At 42.6% G+C, this 16877-nt stretch overlaps 1 protein-coding gene across 7 annotated transcripts in view; it reads left to right on the top strand.

Annotated features, from left to right (window-relative positions):
- The window catches only part of FBXO25 (F-box protein 25), a 38202-nt gene that overhangs the window by 13180 nt on the left and 8145 nt on the right, over positions 1-16877 (top strand). For 5 of the 7 annotated variants that reach the window (XM_053286124.1, XM_053286126.1, XM_053286125.1 and 2 more), the window contains 6 exons: positions 3860-3909; positions 5416-5508; positions 12587-12680; positions 13418-13602; positions 15290-15472; positions 15917-16060. In XM_053286124.1, coding sequence (XP_053142099.1) covers positions 3860-3909; positions 5416-5508; positions 12587-12680; positions 13418-13602; positions 15290-15472; positions 15917-16060 — 749 coding nt within the window. The remainder of the gene's footprint in view (positions 1-3859; positions 3910-5415; positions 5509-12586; positions 12681-13417; positions 13603-15289; positions 15473-15916; positions 16061-16877) is intronic. The other 2 variants (XM_053286129.1, XM_053286130.1) reach the window with 1 other exon arrangement.

Here is a 16877-nt window from a genome sequence, read left to right on the forward strand (position 1 = left end):
TAGCAGTGTGCTCAACAACTTACTGAAACCAAACCCAAGCACTCACCAGTGAGTGAGTGACTGACTGAGGAGCAGCAGCCAACTGAGGGAGGGATGGAGTCCGTTGGAGGAGAGAAGGTGAAAGACTGCCCAGTGCCTTCCTCCAGCCCTACCTTTCTCCAAATGAGGGAGACAGGCCGATATTAGGCTTCTGCACACACTTGCTCAGAAGCCTAAAATCGGCCCGTCTCCTTCATTCGAAAGGCATTCTTTCGCCAGCCACCTTCTCTTCTCCATCAGACTCTGTCCCTCCGTCGGTCGGCTACTGCTCCTCAGTTGGTCAGTCATTGGGGTTTTTGGTGGCAGGGCGATGCGCGCCTGCGCGTCCCAGCACCCTGACCCCAACCCTGGGAGCTGCAGCGGGAGTCCCAGTCCCGAATTGAGCCAACACGATGTTGGCAACCCCTTCCCCAGCCACGGTGGCTGATAGGGATTGTGGGAGATGTAGTCCAACATCTGCCAAAGTTCTGAAGCCCTGCTCTGTAGGGATAATTCCCAGAGCCATTCTGTGAATGAAAAGCATTGTGGGGAATGGCCATAACTCAAACTGATTTCAAGAAACTGTACTTCCAAATAAGTGTCCCTGAGACCGCAGCCTGGTGCCTTAACTCATTTTGGAGAAAATTCCAGTGACTTTGATGGTACCTCCAAAGATGTTTTTCAAACAATGAGGCTATTCACATGAGTGAGCAAAACTGGGATAAGGGTTCCCAGCTCAATCTTGGTGGCTACACAGCGGCAAACTTGCCTATTGAGTCACTTAGTTAAACGAGGTTAGGAGAGTGAGAGCTCCCTTAAGCTTGTTTTTTCAATTGTGTGTCAGCCGTGGCTCTCACACTCATGCGGGATCATGAGAAGAGCTCTCTTGTCTAATAATATTTAGGATGTTATCTTTGTCTTGAGTAAAACTGGAAGTATTGAATCATATTGCCAGAAGGTTATTTACAGATAGCATATGACTCCAGTGAATGTCAAAAGGGTATCTCTTGCACTTAATCATTGTGTTCCAGATTTGAGAGATAAGAATCAGAGCTTAATATATGGTGAATTTGTGTTAAAGTTGGGAATTTTTGGAACGTTGTGGCCTACATCCAAACTAAGAAGGATTCCCAGCTTCTCCCTTCTGTGGTGGCTTGTGCTTCCTGAAAATATGTCCTTAATGGTCCTGTGGCACTCAGGGACATATTCTTGGGAAGCATGACTAACTGCAGAGGATGGAGAGAATTACTGGAATTTTCCATGTACAACTTAGATAAAGGCCAGGAATTAGAGCAACTAAGGATGCTGGCTCACATACTGTGTAGCCAATCACTTGTCTAAGCAACAGGCAATCACTTGTCTAAGCAACAGAGCCTCTTTAAACCCCACTGGCATGGCTATAGCTTGGGTTAGGCTGCATGTGTGAAGCACCGGGATCCGCGTGGATCCTGGTGCTGCTCACCTGACCCAGCTTTTTACCTTGGCCTTTTACTGAACTTAAGGGCATGAATGCGCCCTTAACCCAGGCACCTGGGTTGTGTGACCACTTGGGCTGCTTGCAGCCTGAGCGGATGCAGAGATGGCCACCTAGAGCTCCTGTTGCACAGGAATATCCCCCAATGTACCACGGTCATTGCACGGTGCATTGTGGGATATGCCTCTGGAAATTTGCACTGTGTGCAGCAGTGCAGATCATGTGGGAGTCTGGGTGGGGAAAGGTAAATTTAGCACAGCCATTTGCCCTCCCTGCCTCTCGGTCATGTGAATACCTTATTGTCTCTAGAGGATTGCATTATCAATTTTTGGTAGTATGAAATAATGCCATTCTGCTAAGCTACAGTACACTATGGATTCCCGTGCCTGCCTATAAACCATAAAATGGTATGTATTTCAACAAACTTTCCCCAGCCAGCAAGAACTAACTGTGCGTGGGAACTTGCTGTTCTGGATACTGCCCCACAGGCAATAAAAAGGGTGCTGCACAGGGAAAGGTTCCCTGCTTCATGTATGCAATGTATCATGTTTGTATGTATCACTATAATTTGGAGATGTTCTGGAAGCCTCGATGGACTTGTCAAACTTTACCCATAAACCAGCCATTAGTCAGATAATTCTTGCTTGCAAGCTGATGGACTTTGCATTCCCCCCACCCCACAAATCCTGCATATCTGAGGCAGAATAGACAGAAAACCTGTTGCTTTTGAAATAGTTGTACATAAGCAGGACCTGCAATAGAATGTTGTTTCTCCAACTATGAGACTCACTCCAAGATATTGTAAATTAAACGCTTAAGCAGGATGTGTAGTTCTGGGAATTCTTATTTACAAACTTCTTGTGCAATCCCCCAAGTATGGTGAAATAATGACCTTATTTTGGAGTGGCCCTGTTTTGCTTCAAATTCAGCAGGCACTCAAACACCTGAGCCTGCTCTCAGGGTGTATAAACGGATAGTTAAGTGGGAAAGGTCAAGGCAGGTGCTGTATTTATTAACCAAACATATGCAGTTAGAGCAGGGTTTGGCAACCTTTGCTCTCCAGCTGTTGTTGATCGACAACTCCTATCATCTCTAACCACAATAAATGGTGGCTGGGGATCAGGTGTGGAGCGAGGCCAGTGGCAGCCTGGGTTCTGCCCCCGTGGCCCCCATAGCCCCACCCCCTGCATCTGATGTCAGGTGCAGGGAGCATTTAGCCACACCACTACATCTGATGTCAGATGTGGGGGGGTGTCTAAATGCAGGGGGTGGGGCTTGGGGCCGTGGCGGCAGCAGAACCCAGGCTGCCACTGGCCTCCCTTCCTCTGTGCCTGATCCAAAGCCACAATTTATTGTGGCTAGAGATGTTGGGAGTTGTAGATCAACAGCTGGAAAGCAAAGGTCACCAACCCTTTGCTGTAACTGCACGGCCCTGTTTGGAAGCTAAATCATGCCCCTCGCATCTGATGCCAGACATGAGGTATGCGTCTGGGGCATGAGGCGCGGCAGCCCACATTCTTTGAACCCATTTGCTCAATGGTGGCTCTGCCCCTGCTGGAGATGATGGAAGTTGTAGTTGTTAATCCACGGGAAGCCTTTTGAAAATAGTTAAAATACTAACTGTTTCTTGGGAAAGAGAAAGGTGACTGAATCAAGCACCCCTCCATATCCCAAAGAGCTGAGAGGTGCAATTGTAACCTTTTTGAAAGAGATGTGCACACATACATCCCCAGCTGCCAAATGGCACAAGGGAACGATTACAGCATCTGTTTAATAGAGGTTTTGTTAAGGCAGTATATAAAGCTCCCATCCCGCTGTGGAAATGCTCACAGAAATTTGGTTTTGCATGCATAGCATCTTGGCTGGATCAGGGTGATAGTGTTGCTTTAAGTTAGTTCTCTCTAGTTAGACTTTCCCCTGCCCCACTCCTTGTATATCTTAAGGTTCGATCTGTGTGAGCAGATTGCCTTCTGTGACTGCTATTAAAGGCGGTTACAGTGCTTTTTGCATGGACAGGCCTGTCCCTGGATAGGGATGTGCAGAACTGGTTTGATCGTGAACTGGACTGCCACAAACTGGGCCAATTCGAATGGTTCAGTTGCAAACCACTTTGAGCTGGTTCATTGAACCAACCGGCCCAGCCAGTCAGTCTGACCAAACCAGTTCACATACCTGTGGTTCTGTCTGAATTCAGTTCGAATCCAGACCACACCAAACGGACCATGCACACCCCTATCCCTGGATCTCCTGCCTTTCTATGTGATGATGTAGTTCATTGCCTGATTCCAGTTTTCCTATTTTGTAAAAGAAGAAGTTGTATACCAGAAAAGTTTAGAAATGGCACTTGTTTTTGATTTCTGCTTTCAGGTTTCTATCGTGAAAAATGGATTTATGTTCATAAAGAAAGTACCAGAGAAGTAAGTGTTCTGTACAGTGAGCATACTTTCTTTGTAATCATCCCATTGTATTCAGCTACACTTTACACCAGGGAAAGACTATTTTATTTATATATTTGCTTACTTGCTTTGGGATTGGTTGTGATCCAGCCCTTCATACTGATTGGGTAGAAACAGAATCCAGTAGGCTTCAGTAGCAAATTTCAGCTGGTCTCTTTACAGGCCTTCTTACTAGATATATGTTTACTTGATCATAGTGAAGTACAATATCACACACAAATCTCCATATATAGACAGATGGAGAGCAGGCATTCTAAGCATGGGAAACTGGCAATTGGTGGATGCAGTGGCAGAGTGATGTAAGACTTTTGCTGTTTTCAAAACAGCAGCGTCCTTTCTTACTGCCTCTGGAGATGCTAGCAAAGCTCACCAGACCTGGATATGAATTTCAGAGGCCCAAAAGGCTTGCTTCAAAAAAAGAGGTGGTTAAGAGCCTGAATTCTTCTCCATTAAAATGCAGATTAGAGGAGAATTCCTGGCTTAACCCTCCCACCCAGTTCAGTCCCTGAAATTTCTCCCTTAAAAAAAAAAAAAAAAAATTCCTGGCCAGGCTTGTGGCAGCCTTGGGGGAGAGGGGAGGGAGGTGAAGTGGCTCCTCAAAAACCCTTGGTACCTGGCAGTGCCCCTCCACAGAGGACCCATGGGGCAAAAGGGTCCTTGGTAGCTGTTACTCTGCCCTTAAAGTGCCCTTTTGGGTGCATTCTCTTTACTTCCCTCTTCTGCTAAGATTGCTTCTTGCCACCCGTCTGGCTGTATAGACTGGATTTAAAGAGACTAGGGAAAGGGATTGGGAGCTGGATTGATAGGAGGGTTTTATCTTAGTGGGAATTTAGATTGGCTCAGAAATGAGCCAAGCTACTTTTCATCGGGCGGAGCTCATTTTTGAGCCAATCCAGTGCAAATGGGGAGGGACACTATGTGGATAGATTGTGACTTAAGTGTAGTGGTACTTCAAAGGAAATGGACACCTGAGGTGAGGTGCCAAGTGGCGCCTGGATGCCTGGGCCAGAGCTCACTGCCTCCCTTTCTCCTCTCCTCCTCCCAGTAAACATTCTGCCTGCCCACCCCCACCTTGCTTCATTCATCTTCCTTGCATCTAGCAACTGAGCCAGATAATGGACACATGATGGGAGGTGGCAGCAAGCAATCTGGGAGAAGGCAGCAACCCGCCCCGCTCCGATGTTGGATATTGCTGGCGGGCCAGACACCACACACAAACTAAAGGCAGTAAAACCTTCAGTTTTGCAGGTTCCTAAGCGACTTGGTGGTGCTGATGGTGCAGCTGAGTCTGCCGGGGTGCTGGATGCATTTTGCCACTCCCCAAATCTGCCATTTGAGGTGACTGCCTCCGTTTGCCTCATGGGGTAGTTGCCCCTGTATGGGTGCCTGCATGATATTTTGCAGGTTCCTGCATGTATAGTAAGTTTTATTGTGCATATCTAATATGTTTTCATTTTTCTTTTTAAGAGGCATGGCTACTGTACTTTGGGAGAAGCTTTTAACCGCTTAGACTTTTCAAGTGCAATTCAGGACATCAGAAGATTCAATTATGTGGTTAAAGTAAGATGTTCTTGTACTGTTTAACTCCACGAATGAAATTACTATAAAAATAATCAGTTTCCTGTATGTTAGCAACCTTTTGAGAAAGTTCACCTCAACTGGAAGAAAGCAATTTCCTCCACTTCTTGACTAAAAAATTAATACTAGATCTTATTTAGTGCCTCACCACAGGCAGACATATTTCATATTTAATGGACCTGCCCCAAGATCATTCATTTTTGTGGACGATGATTCTTGAACAAATTCAATAATGTAAGTGGGTGCATCTTGCTAATAGACCTTGTGGTTATGTAAAAGCTGTAGTCCTCCCTAAAAAGGATCATCCATGTTTTTAACAGCAGTAAGAATATCCCTATGTTATAGATGCGTAGGGGGTGGGGGGAGGTAAGCCCTCCTTCTACCACAGGCTGGCTGTTAAGGGTCTGGGAAATGGCTTGTATGACTAAACTAACCAATATAGTTAGGGTTGGAGAAAGCAAGCTGATGAGAAACTGTTGTACTGATTGTGGGTTTCTATATATGTATGGAACAAGACTATTCAAGATGTTGTCAGCCATATATTGTACTTGTAACCATTTCAGAGTCACTACTACTAATTACTACAAATGTAAAACGAGGATTATTTATTCTTTGAAAATGCTGATTCTATTGTACAGTAATAATTTAGATATGTTGCTGGAATGATTATATAAATATCACTATTGCATATGACATTTAAATACACACACACACACACACACACGTATGTGAAGTAGCAATAGGCTGAACAATATCTCTGGCCAGTCCTGCTTAGCACCTGCTTAGAGGTATGAGTGTGCCTGTCCGAGCAGGCTGTTTGGTTTGCAGGTGTGTGTTTTTGATTTATATACCGCTTTTCATTAAAACAATCTCAAAGCAGTTTGCAATATAATTAAAACAATACCTAAATACAAAAGTGCAGATAATATAAATATAAAAATCTCTATTTAAAAATTTAATAACGCATAAAAACAGAAATATTATTATTATTATTATTATTATTATTATTATTATTATTATTATTAATACCTTGACCCCCAGTGAGGCACTACCTTGACGTGGTTGTGGGGCTTGCGTGCTCTGAGGAAGGTGAGAGCTATGCCAGAGGTCCAACCATACTGGACAGGTCTCACCAGAGGAGCCAGACAAAGAGTGCCTCTCCCATCAACAATATGGTGAGACGTAACTTTAATAAATCTATACCGGATCGGTCGTCGCCTGGGTCAACAAGGACCGCGCCAAGTGCTATAGTCCCTGGACATCTGGTGGCAAGTGGGCTACAGGACTCAGGATCTTCAGTTGAGCAACCAGGTGTAGAGACAGCAAAGCTACTGGTAGAAACGTCGCTTAACCAAAAAAAATATACAAAAAATGCCAACAAGGAAATAATGATCTGCTATTACAAGTCTAGTCCAACTAGAAGAGGTTATTTAAAAAGAATGTACCAAATTTGGAAAGAGAAGCATCCAGATACAGAAATAACAGAACAAAGGCTAGCAGACCAGAGAAGATACATAATAAGAAATAAAGTATTCACAGGAGTTGAGCTGGAAGAACTGCAAAGAGCAACACAGGCTCAAGATATGGAAGAAGAATTACCACCAACTGAAGCAGTTGCTCAGGCGCAGATGGAGGAGGTGTTGGAAATAGAGGATACCACCGTTGCTGAACTGTTTCAAAATCAAAACCAGGCAACCTCCCCTTTGACTTCACCTCAAAAACCCAAATGCCGTTTAACAGAAAAGCAACAAGAAATAAAGCAAAAAATAACTGAGCACATGAAGCAAACAACCACCAGGGTTCGACTTCCCGCTCTAAAAACAGTTTCCAAAAAACAACTTGCTCAGGCATTAAAAGATGTCAGTGCTGCACTTGCAGAAATAACAACCAATAATTTACAAGAAACAAACCAACTAATGTACAGTGCAGCAACAATAACAACACAAGAGCTCAGATATAAGATCAGTGGACCTGTAAAAAAAGAAAGCAGTACATCACCTAAATGGAAAATTCGATTAGAAAATAAAATCTCCAGGCTTAGATCAGATGCTAGTAAATTGAAAGATATGAAAGACAAGAAGCTGAAGAATGAAAACACCAAACAGTATCTGATCCAAAAATACCACCTAGATTCAAGGAAAATTAGAGAAGTCCTGGAAATAATAAAGCAGCAAATAACAGCAGTGTCAAAGAAGATTAGCAGATATGAAGCTAGAATTACACAACACAGGCAGAATCTCCAATTCCAGTCGAATCAGAGACGTTTCTACCAAAGCATAGAAGGAGAAACTGCAAGAAACGTAGAAACACCAAATAAAGAAGAAACAGTGCAATTCTGGCGGAAATTATGGGACAATCCAATAGATTATAATAAAACAGCAGGCTGGATGAAAGAGGTCAAAAAATGTAACCAACAAATGCAAGATCTAATAATAACACCAGAATTAATAAGTGAAAGAGCAAAGAAAATTAAAAATTGGACTGCGCCAGGCGACGATGAACTGCATGGCTTCTGGCTTAAACACCTAACAAGCCTTCATAAACAACTATCAAAACAGTTCAATCACATTATGAAAGGCGGTAATATTGAACAATGGCTAACAACTGGGAAAAATCATCTCATTATGAAAGACCCAGCAAAAGGTGCAGTTCCAAGTAATTATAGACCGATAACCTGCCTGCCAACCATGTTCAAATTATTAACTGGAATAATAGCGGATGAAGTCATGCAACACTTATTAACTAACAGCTTCCAGTTGAACAGAAAGGAAATTGCCCGAACACCAGAGGCACAAAAGTCCAGCTGCTGATTGACAAAATGATTTTAGAAAACTGCAAGAGAAGAAAAACCAATCTAAGTGTTGCATGGATTGACTACAAGAAAGCCTTCGATTCATTGCTTCACACATGGATACTAAAATGTTTAGAAACAACTGGTGTCAGCAAAAACATTCAGATATTTATTAAAAAAGCAATGAGCATGTGGAGTACACAGTTAACAATCAATGGCGAGGCACTTGGACAGGTTAGCAATAGAAGAGGCATTTTCCAAGGGGACTCACTATCCCCTCTATTGTTTGTAATCGCCATGACCCCACTTTCACAAATACTAAACAAAACAAGCCTCGGATACCAAACATCTAAAACATCCAGTAAAATCAACCATCTGCTGTACATGGACGATCTGAAGTTGTATGGAAAGTCCCAGGCAGAAATCGAATCACTGCTAAACACTGTCCGTATATTCAGTAGCGATATAGCAATGGAGTTTGGACTAGACAAGTGTGCTGCATTAATAATGAACAGAGGGAAAATAAGAAAAACAGAAGGAATAGAACTGCCCAGTGGAAGCAAGATCAAGAACCTGGAAGAGAAAGAACCTTACAAATACTTGGGCATTCTCCAGGCTGATAACATCGCACACACTGAAGTTAAAAGAAAAATTGGAATCATACATCAGGAGAGTTAGAAAAATCCTCAAGTACAAACTCAATGGCGGGAACATCATACAAGCCATAAACACCCGGGCTATACCTGTTATTAGATACACTGCAGGAATAATAGACTGGACCCAGGCAGAGCTAAAGACGCTAGATCGTAAGACCAGGAAAATCATGACCATCAATCATGCTCTGCACCCCCGCAGTGATGTAGATAGGCTCTACCTCCCTCGCAGCTCAGGTGTAAGAGGAATGCTGCAAGTCCATCAAACAGTAGAGGAGGAGAAAAGAGGCCTTGAAAAATATATAAGGGACAGTGAAGAAGATGCACTTCAAATGGTCAAGAACGCGAAACTATTGAACACCAATGAAACAAAACAGGCCTACAAGAAAGAACAAGTCAAGAACCGAGCAGAAAAATGGAGAAATACTGTAAGCCCCTGCATGGTCAATATTTACACAATATAAGTAGAAAATCAGACATCACCAAGATCTGGCAATGGCTTAAGAATGGCAACTTGAAGAAAGAAACAGAGGGTTTAATACTGGCTGCACAAGAACAGGCACTAAGAACAAATGCAATAAGAGCAAAAGTCAAAAAATCCACAACAAACAGCAAGTGCCGCCTTTGTAAAGAAGCAGGTGAAACAGTGGACCACCTGATCAGCTGTTGTAAGAAGATCGCACAGACTGACTACAAACAAAGGCATGACAAAGTAGCAGGGATGATACACTGGAACATCTGCAAAAAATACAAGCTACCTGTAGCCAAGAATTGGTGGGACCATAAAATTGAAAAAGTTGAAGAAAATGAAGATGTAAAAATATTATGGGACTTCCAACTACAAACAGACAAACATCTGCCACACAATACACCAGATATCACTGTCGTCGAGAAGAAAGAAAAAGAAGTGAAAATAATCGTCATAGCAATACCAGGGGATAGCAGAATAGAAGAAAAAGAAATAGAAAAAATCACCAAATACAAAGATCTACAAATTGAAATGGAAAGGCTGTGGCAGAAAAAGACCAAAATAATCCCAGTGGTAATTGGCGCCCTGGGTGCAGTCCCAAAAGACCTTGAAGAGCACCTCAACACCATAGGGGCCACAGAAATCACCATCAGCCAATTACAAAAAGCTGCTTTACTGGGAACAGCCTATATTCTGCGACGATATCTATAACCATTGACAATAAAATCCAGCCATCCCAGGTCCTTGGGAAGGACTCGATGTCTGGATAAAACAAACCAGTCAATAACACCTGTCTGACTGTGTAAACAAGAAATAATAATACATAAAATACAAAGCAGCAGCAGTAAAAACGATACTTTCATTCAAAAAAGCTGGGTGAAGAGCCACACCTTTACTTTTTTCCTAAAAACTGTCAAAGAGACTGAGGGGTGGATTCCAGCCGGGAGAGCATTCTAAAGCCCGGGGGCAATGATTAAGAAGGCCCTGTCCCACATGCTCAACCACCGAGCCGCTCTCACTGTTGCCATGTGGAGCAGAGCCCCCTCTGATGATTTGGTCAAGTGGGCAGAAACCCTTGGGAACAGGTGGTCCTTCAGATGTCCAGGGCCCTATCAACCATGATCCTATCAACCCTCACACATGATTTAACTACTGCATTAAAGTAACCTTTAAATCATGTGTGGAGATAGTTTGGACAAACTGCCCCACAATCCTGCAAAATGGAAGCACATGAGGAGGCCGAGTGGGACACAGGCGCACTTATGCCCCTCACCTGTAGTGGGCAGAGCTGGCGGACAGTATCGTCTGAGCCAGCCCAGAGTGTAAGTGATTGTGAAGGTGAGGGAAGAGCCATTCCCTGTTGAGCATAGAGTTGCTTTGTATCGCATCTGTGAGGCTTCTGGATTTGATGCCCTTATGGTTCTGGATTTATGAGTTATGGCCTTTTGTGAATTATGGAATTAGCCAACTTCTTTTTTTGTGCCCAGTGAGGAGTTTAGGCTTATTCTCCAGTAGCATCCCTTATGAAGTCAAGCAAACCACTTTTGAAACTGGAAGGAGTTTCAAGAGTCCTGTTAAGAGAATTAAAAATCCCACTGAATACATTTAAACCTTTGCCCCTACTTATAGGAAAGGCCCCTAAGATCTACTTTATTTCTCTTCCTTTCTGTAAACTTTTACTGGAATTCTACATGTAATGCATTTCCTTATCTTAAACTCATTATATTCATTCATTCATTCATTCATTCATTCATTTTCTATACTGCCTTTCCAAAAATGGCTCAGGTTGGTTTACACAGAGAAATAACAAATAAATAAATTGGAAATGTCTGATTTTTTTTTTTATGGCCATCTGTTCATGTTCCCATGAAAGTCAGATGGTTTCTTTGGTTTTCAGCTAGAGGTGCCAACAACTTCCCCCCTGAAGTGATTTCAAAAACCCTGGGCTGGTGCATGCATACTGCTGCCTGTTGCTGAACCGTTGCTAAGCAAATCAGGATTGACTGTGAACTCATGCATTCCTTCTTCCCACCCATTTCCTTTATAATATTGATTTCCCCCCTCTAGTCTGGTGTAGTTAACTTTCATTAGCATCAGTAATAATCAACCAGGGCTCCTGCATAACCAAGAATTTTGAAATTCACATGTTAAATGTGGATCTTCTTGACTGATATCTTTATAAAAGCTTGTATGTTTATCTTATATATTGACTGTTAAAAAGCTAATATATATAATGGAAATTGTATTTTTTCCCCATTCTATAACTTAGGCTCATTAATCATCAAATGATGATGGAGTTTGCTTGTTTAAATAATGTGCACTGTGAGCCTTGGCTATTCCAAAAATAGCTTCTTTTTTCCATGGGGAAGTTTACTTTTGCAAGTGCTCTCTCTATAGTGAGAGCTGGAAACATGTCATGTTTGAACACCTGCTCTTTCCATGTAGCAAAACTAGAAGTCTTAAGCTACCCAAAAAAACCAATGGTTCATAAAAGTGCTTAATTGTGATTTGATTGTACTGGAAATGTTCAGGAAAAGCAGACTGGACAGCAGTAATGTTTGCATCCCCTTTCTGTGGGTATATTATGAGGTATATCAAATGCATGTTCTAGAGTTCAAGAATATTTTAAAGGAGGTAATTTTGAAGGGATTTAATTTCCAGTGTGCTGTGAAGTAACTAAAAACAAAAAAGTCAAAGCTTTATATGGTGCATTTTTAAAAGCTCAGGTCTGCTCTGTCAGTGCTTTTGATCTGGAATCTAATGGAATTAGATGTGAGGAGAAATTGTGTAGCTGCTACAGTAGCTTCTGATGTAAATCACAAGTATTGATTAATGGATATGCAATTGCTTTGCACTCCTGCTGTAATGTTTAAAGGGGAATCGGGATGGATGGGAAGAGTAACCCCAAGATTCCAATAGAAGCAAATATCTCTCCCTCATGGATTCTCCTCTTGGCAACAGCAAAAGTGTCATTCACTTGCACATCTGCCTGGTGTCCAAAGCTTCTCTTAGTCTTTCTGTAGCCATTCACCTAACTCAGATGCCTTCATTCCACTCACCCACCAGTTCTGGTTTTTTGATTGTTCAAAAGAGCATAACTAATCATGATTCATTTTCCATATTCTAACTCAAACTGTTTTTGTTTAGCTTTTGCAGTTAATAGCAAAATCCCAGTTGACTTCACTGAGTGGTGCAGCTCAGAAGAACTATTTCAACATCTTGGACAAAATTGTTCGGAAAGGTAAGGCTGCAACATGCTTGATGTCCTCCATATGGATACAAATAGCTTCTTGTATTGTGCCTAATTGAAAACATCTTCAAACGTTTTCCTCACATGAAAACATATCTCAGGTTTCTCACATCTACCGCACAAATAATGTATGCTGCTTTCCTTTTTGAAAAGAAAAAGGCATCATAAGTACAATTAAAGCTGCTTGTCTGCTGTGGCTTGTTAGTTCTATATGTAAATCAGTAAATGATCTTGGTAGCTGCTGACTTTGTCTTTCTCACTCACTCACTCGCTCACTCACTTACTCATATGAAATCTCATTCAAATTCCATTAGTTACAACCTGACTGTTGACATGTGTGTTTATGGAATGGGGCTATAACTCACTAGTCGAGAATCTGCTTTGCATGCAGAAGACCTCAGGTGCAATCCCTGGCATCTCTAGGTTAGGTGAGGAAATATTCCTGCCTGAAAGCTTAGAGAAGCTGCTGCCAGTCAGCATAGACAATACTAAGCCAGATGGACCAATGGTCTGACAGTATCAGGCAGTTTCTTGTGTTCCTATGACTACCTGCCAGCAGTGCTGGTCTGTGATATTACATTGGTTCATTAGCTTCCACCATAAGCATCTATTTGCTGAGGTAGCAGGTCTTGGCTTTTAATTTTAAACAGCGTAAATGTTGTAGGTTAAGGAGGGAAAGGTTTTTGCAACATAGTAAAAATTGAAAGTTCTGTGTTTGTTTGTTCAAGTTCTGGAAGACCACTACAACCCACGTCTAATCAAAGACCTTCTTCAGGATCTGAGTTCTACACTTTGTATACTAATAAGGAGTGTGGGGAAGTCTGTGTTGGTTGGGAACATCAACATTTGGATTTGCAGATTGGAAACGATCCTTTTGTGGCAGCAGCAGCTCAGTAATCTTCAGATGACCAAGGTATATTCAACATATATGTCAGCTTGTGTGAGGACTTTAAAAAAAAAATACTATTTTAAATCAAATATGAAGTTTTAGAAATCCTTTTATCTGGAGATCTCACTAGGGTATCTCTCTTTCTTGAAAAGCAATTACAAGGAGGCATAAAATTCCTTATAAAATATTTAGCACATGTTGTGAAATAACTGTAACTAGCGAAAATGTGATGATGAAATGAACAAAATGTCTTGTATTGACTGTTGAGGTTATTTTTCAAAGCAGCGTTCTGTGCTGAGTTCTTTCCCAGGAGGATCTGAGTTTCTGTTGGTATTTAAGTCTTTAAAAATGTACCACAGCTGTAGAAATGTATATTTGGTTGTGTTCTTGTGTACAGCTTGGAGCCTAATTTGAAGCAAACTGTAGGCTAAATGCTCATTACCTAGAGAGGCTCTTAGACATGCACAGGTGTCTTTGTGCACACACAGGCCTTTCCCTAGGCACTTCTCCTGACTGTCCCTCCAAACAGGATTGGAGGCAACTCTCCCAAGTTAAGAGCAGATTACTAGGCAGTGCAGAGGGAGGGATGGTTGCCTCCAATCTCTTTGGAAGGGGAGAGGGGCCTTGGCCCTCCTCCCCTGTCTTATTGTACTTGCCACACTTACAGTTTAATTTTTAAACTGCACTATATAAATGGTACTTATTACTCCACAATAAGCATGCAGACAACTTGCAGCCATAATGTTGCAACTTGGCTTTAATTTGTGAAGTATAGCAAACTATCAACCTAGCATTGTTTAGCAGATATAATAGATCTGTTTATTTAGGAAAACATGAGACTTAAAATATTTAACAAATAGGAAAGGAAATTTCTCTGGCTTTTTTTTAATAATAGGAAAGCATTTATTCAAGCAACAAGACAGACCTATGAATGGGAGAACATTATTTAACTCATTATCTTAAAGTAAATTTGTCGCATAGTCTTGTGCATGTTTGCTCAGAAGTAGATTTCCCTGAGTACAAAGAGACTGACTCCTAAATAAGTGTGTAGTGGTGTGCACAGAACCACAGAGGCACGGTCCGGCACTGAGGGGGGTCGAACTTTAAGGGCGGGGGGGGTAGTACTTACCCCTCCTGCCACTCTTCCCCCTCCGGCACTGTATTTAGTAGTGAAGTTTGGGGGGCGGCAGCGTTCCTCCCTGCCGCCCCTGCCCCCGTCGTTGCCAGGAAGTAGTGTAACTAGCAGCACGCATGCGCCTGTCGTGGCGCATGCGCACGGCGGCGACAGGCGCGCCGCAATGGGCACATGCGTGCTGCTAGTTACACTACTTCCTGGCAACAGCGGGGGCAGGGGCGCCAGGGAGGAATGCTGCCGCCCCCAAAACTTCACTACTAAATACAGCGCCAGAGGGGGAAGAGTGGCGGGAGGGGTAAGTACTACCCCCCCGCCCTTAAAGTTCGACCCCCCTCAGTGCCAGTCCGCCAGCCCGGCCCGGTTCCGAACCAGTTCGGAGGGCTCCAACATGGTCTCCGGACCGGTTCGTGCACATCCCTATAAGTGTGATAGGACAGCAGCCTATCTTGAAATCACTCAAATGATTAACTCTTGGCTCTTTTGGGAAGAGTCTTTGAACTTTTTTTTGAGGGGGAGAGTTAGTGATCTTACTTTTTAAACTAAGAAGCCACTAATAACTATTACCTTTCTTTTCAGCATGTCAGCAATGGACTTACCCTCAGTGATCTTCCTTTACATATGCTCAACAACATCTTGTACAGATTCTCAGATGGCTGGGACATTATTACTCTGGGCCAAGTGACTCCAACGTTGAATATGCTCAGTGAAGACAGACAGTTATGGAAAAAACTCTGCCAGTACCATTTTGCTGAAAAACAGGTATGGGGAACTTTACTGGACATCTGGAGCTGTATACAGTAATATGGCAGAAAGTGGAGGAAGAGGCTTCTCATGTGGAGTTGCCGTGTATTTGAAGATCCCTGAAGGATGTACACACCAGCAGAAAGAACCACATAGGGGAGATCCCTCTTGAGCTTGTATGCTGTTCATAAGCATATTTGTGTAAATATAAATCCTTCTGGTTTCAGTGACACTTGCTTCCAATTAAGGGTGCTAATGATCATAGTCATAGCAACAGGTTTACTTAGAAGTCTGAATTCACTTGGACATAGTCCATAATAAGCATGCATATAAAATATTACACAAATAAGCAGGGATAGTTTTCAATAACTGTATTCCAATTTGAAAGGTTTTTTGTTTCAGTAGGCTGCTTATCTGATTTGATTCAACATGATAGTATTCAAATGTTACATTTATGTTTAGTTTTGTAGGCACCTTATTCTGTCAGAAAAAGGTCACATTGACTGGAAGCTGATGTACTTTGCACTTCAGAAATGTTATCCTATAAAAGAACAATATGGAGATACTTTGCATTTCTGTCGTCACTGCAGTATCCTCTTCTGGAAGGTAAGAAGTGAAACCAACCTCATCCCGCCACCCCCTTTAGAATTGAAGATCAGAAAGTGTTCTTCAGTTAGCTGAGGAATGTCTTCTTAAAAAGAAGTATTAAGAGTTTATAAATGCTTCTCTGAGGGAGGGCAGGATGCCTCCTTGCCTTAAGGAGGCCATTATTAGACTACTCCTGAAGAAGCCTGCCTTGGATCCCTCAGAGTTAAGTAACTACAGGGCTGTCTCCAAACTCCCATGGTTGGGAAAGGTGATTGAGAAGGTGGCGGCCTCCCAGCTTCAGACAGTCTTGGAGGAAACGGATTATCTAGACGCATTTCAAACTGGCTTTTGGACGGGCTATGGGGTGGAGACTGCCTTGGTTGGCCTGATGGATGTTTTCCAATTGGGAATTGACAGAGGGAGTGTGACTGTGTTGATCCTTTTGGATCTCTCGGCAGCTTTCAGTACTATTGACCATAGTATCCTGCTGGAACATCTGAAAGCATTTGCGGTGGAAGGCACTGCTTTGCAGTGGTTTTGCTCCTACCTCACAGGCAGATTCCAGATGGTGTTGCTTGGAGACTGTTGTTCTTCAAAATCTGAACTTTTGTATGGTGTCCCTCAGGGCTCTATATTGTCTCCAGTGTTGTTTAATATCTTCATGAAACCGCTGGGAAAGATCGTCAGGAGATTTGGTGCAGGGTGCTATCAGTATGCTGATGATACCCAAATCTATTTCTCCATGTCAACATCATCGAGAGAAGGCATAATCTCCCCATATGCCTGCCTGGAGGCAGTATGAGTGCCTGCCTAGGCTGAATTCAAATAAAATGGA

The sequence above is a fragment of the Hemicordylus capensis genome, chromosome 1, assembly GCF_027244095.1.
Source record: "Hemicordylus capensis ecotype Gifberg chromosome 1, rHemCap1.1.pri, whole genome shotgun sequence".
NCBI classification, from domain to species: Eukaryota; Metazoa; Chordata; class Lepidosauria; order Squamata; family Cordylidae; genus Hemicordylus; species Hemicordylus capensis.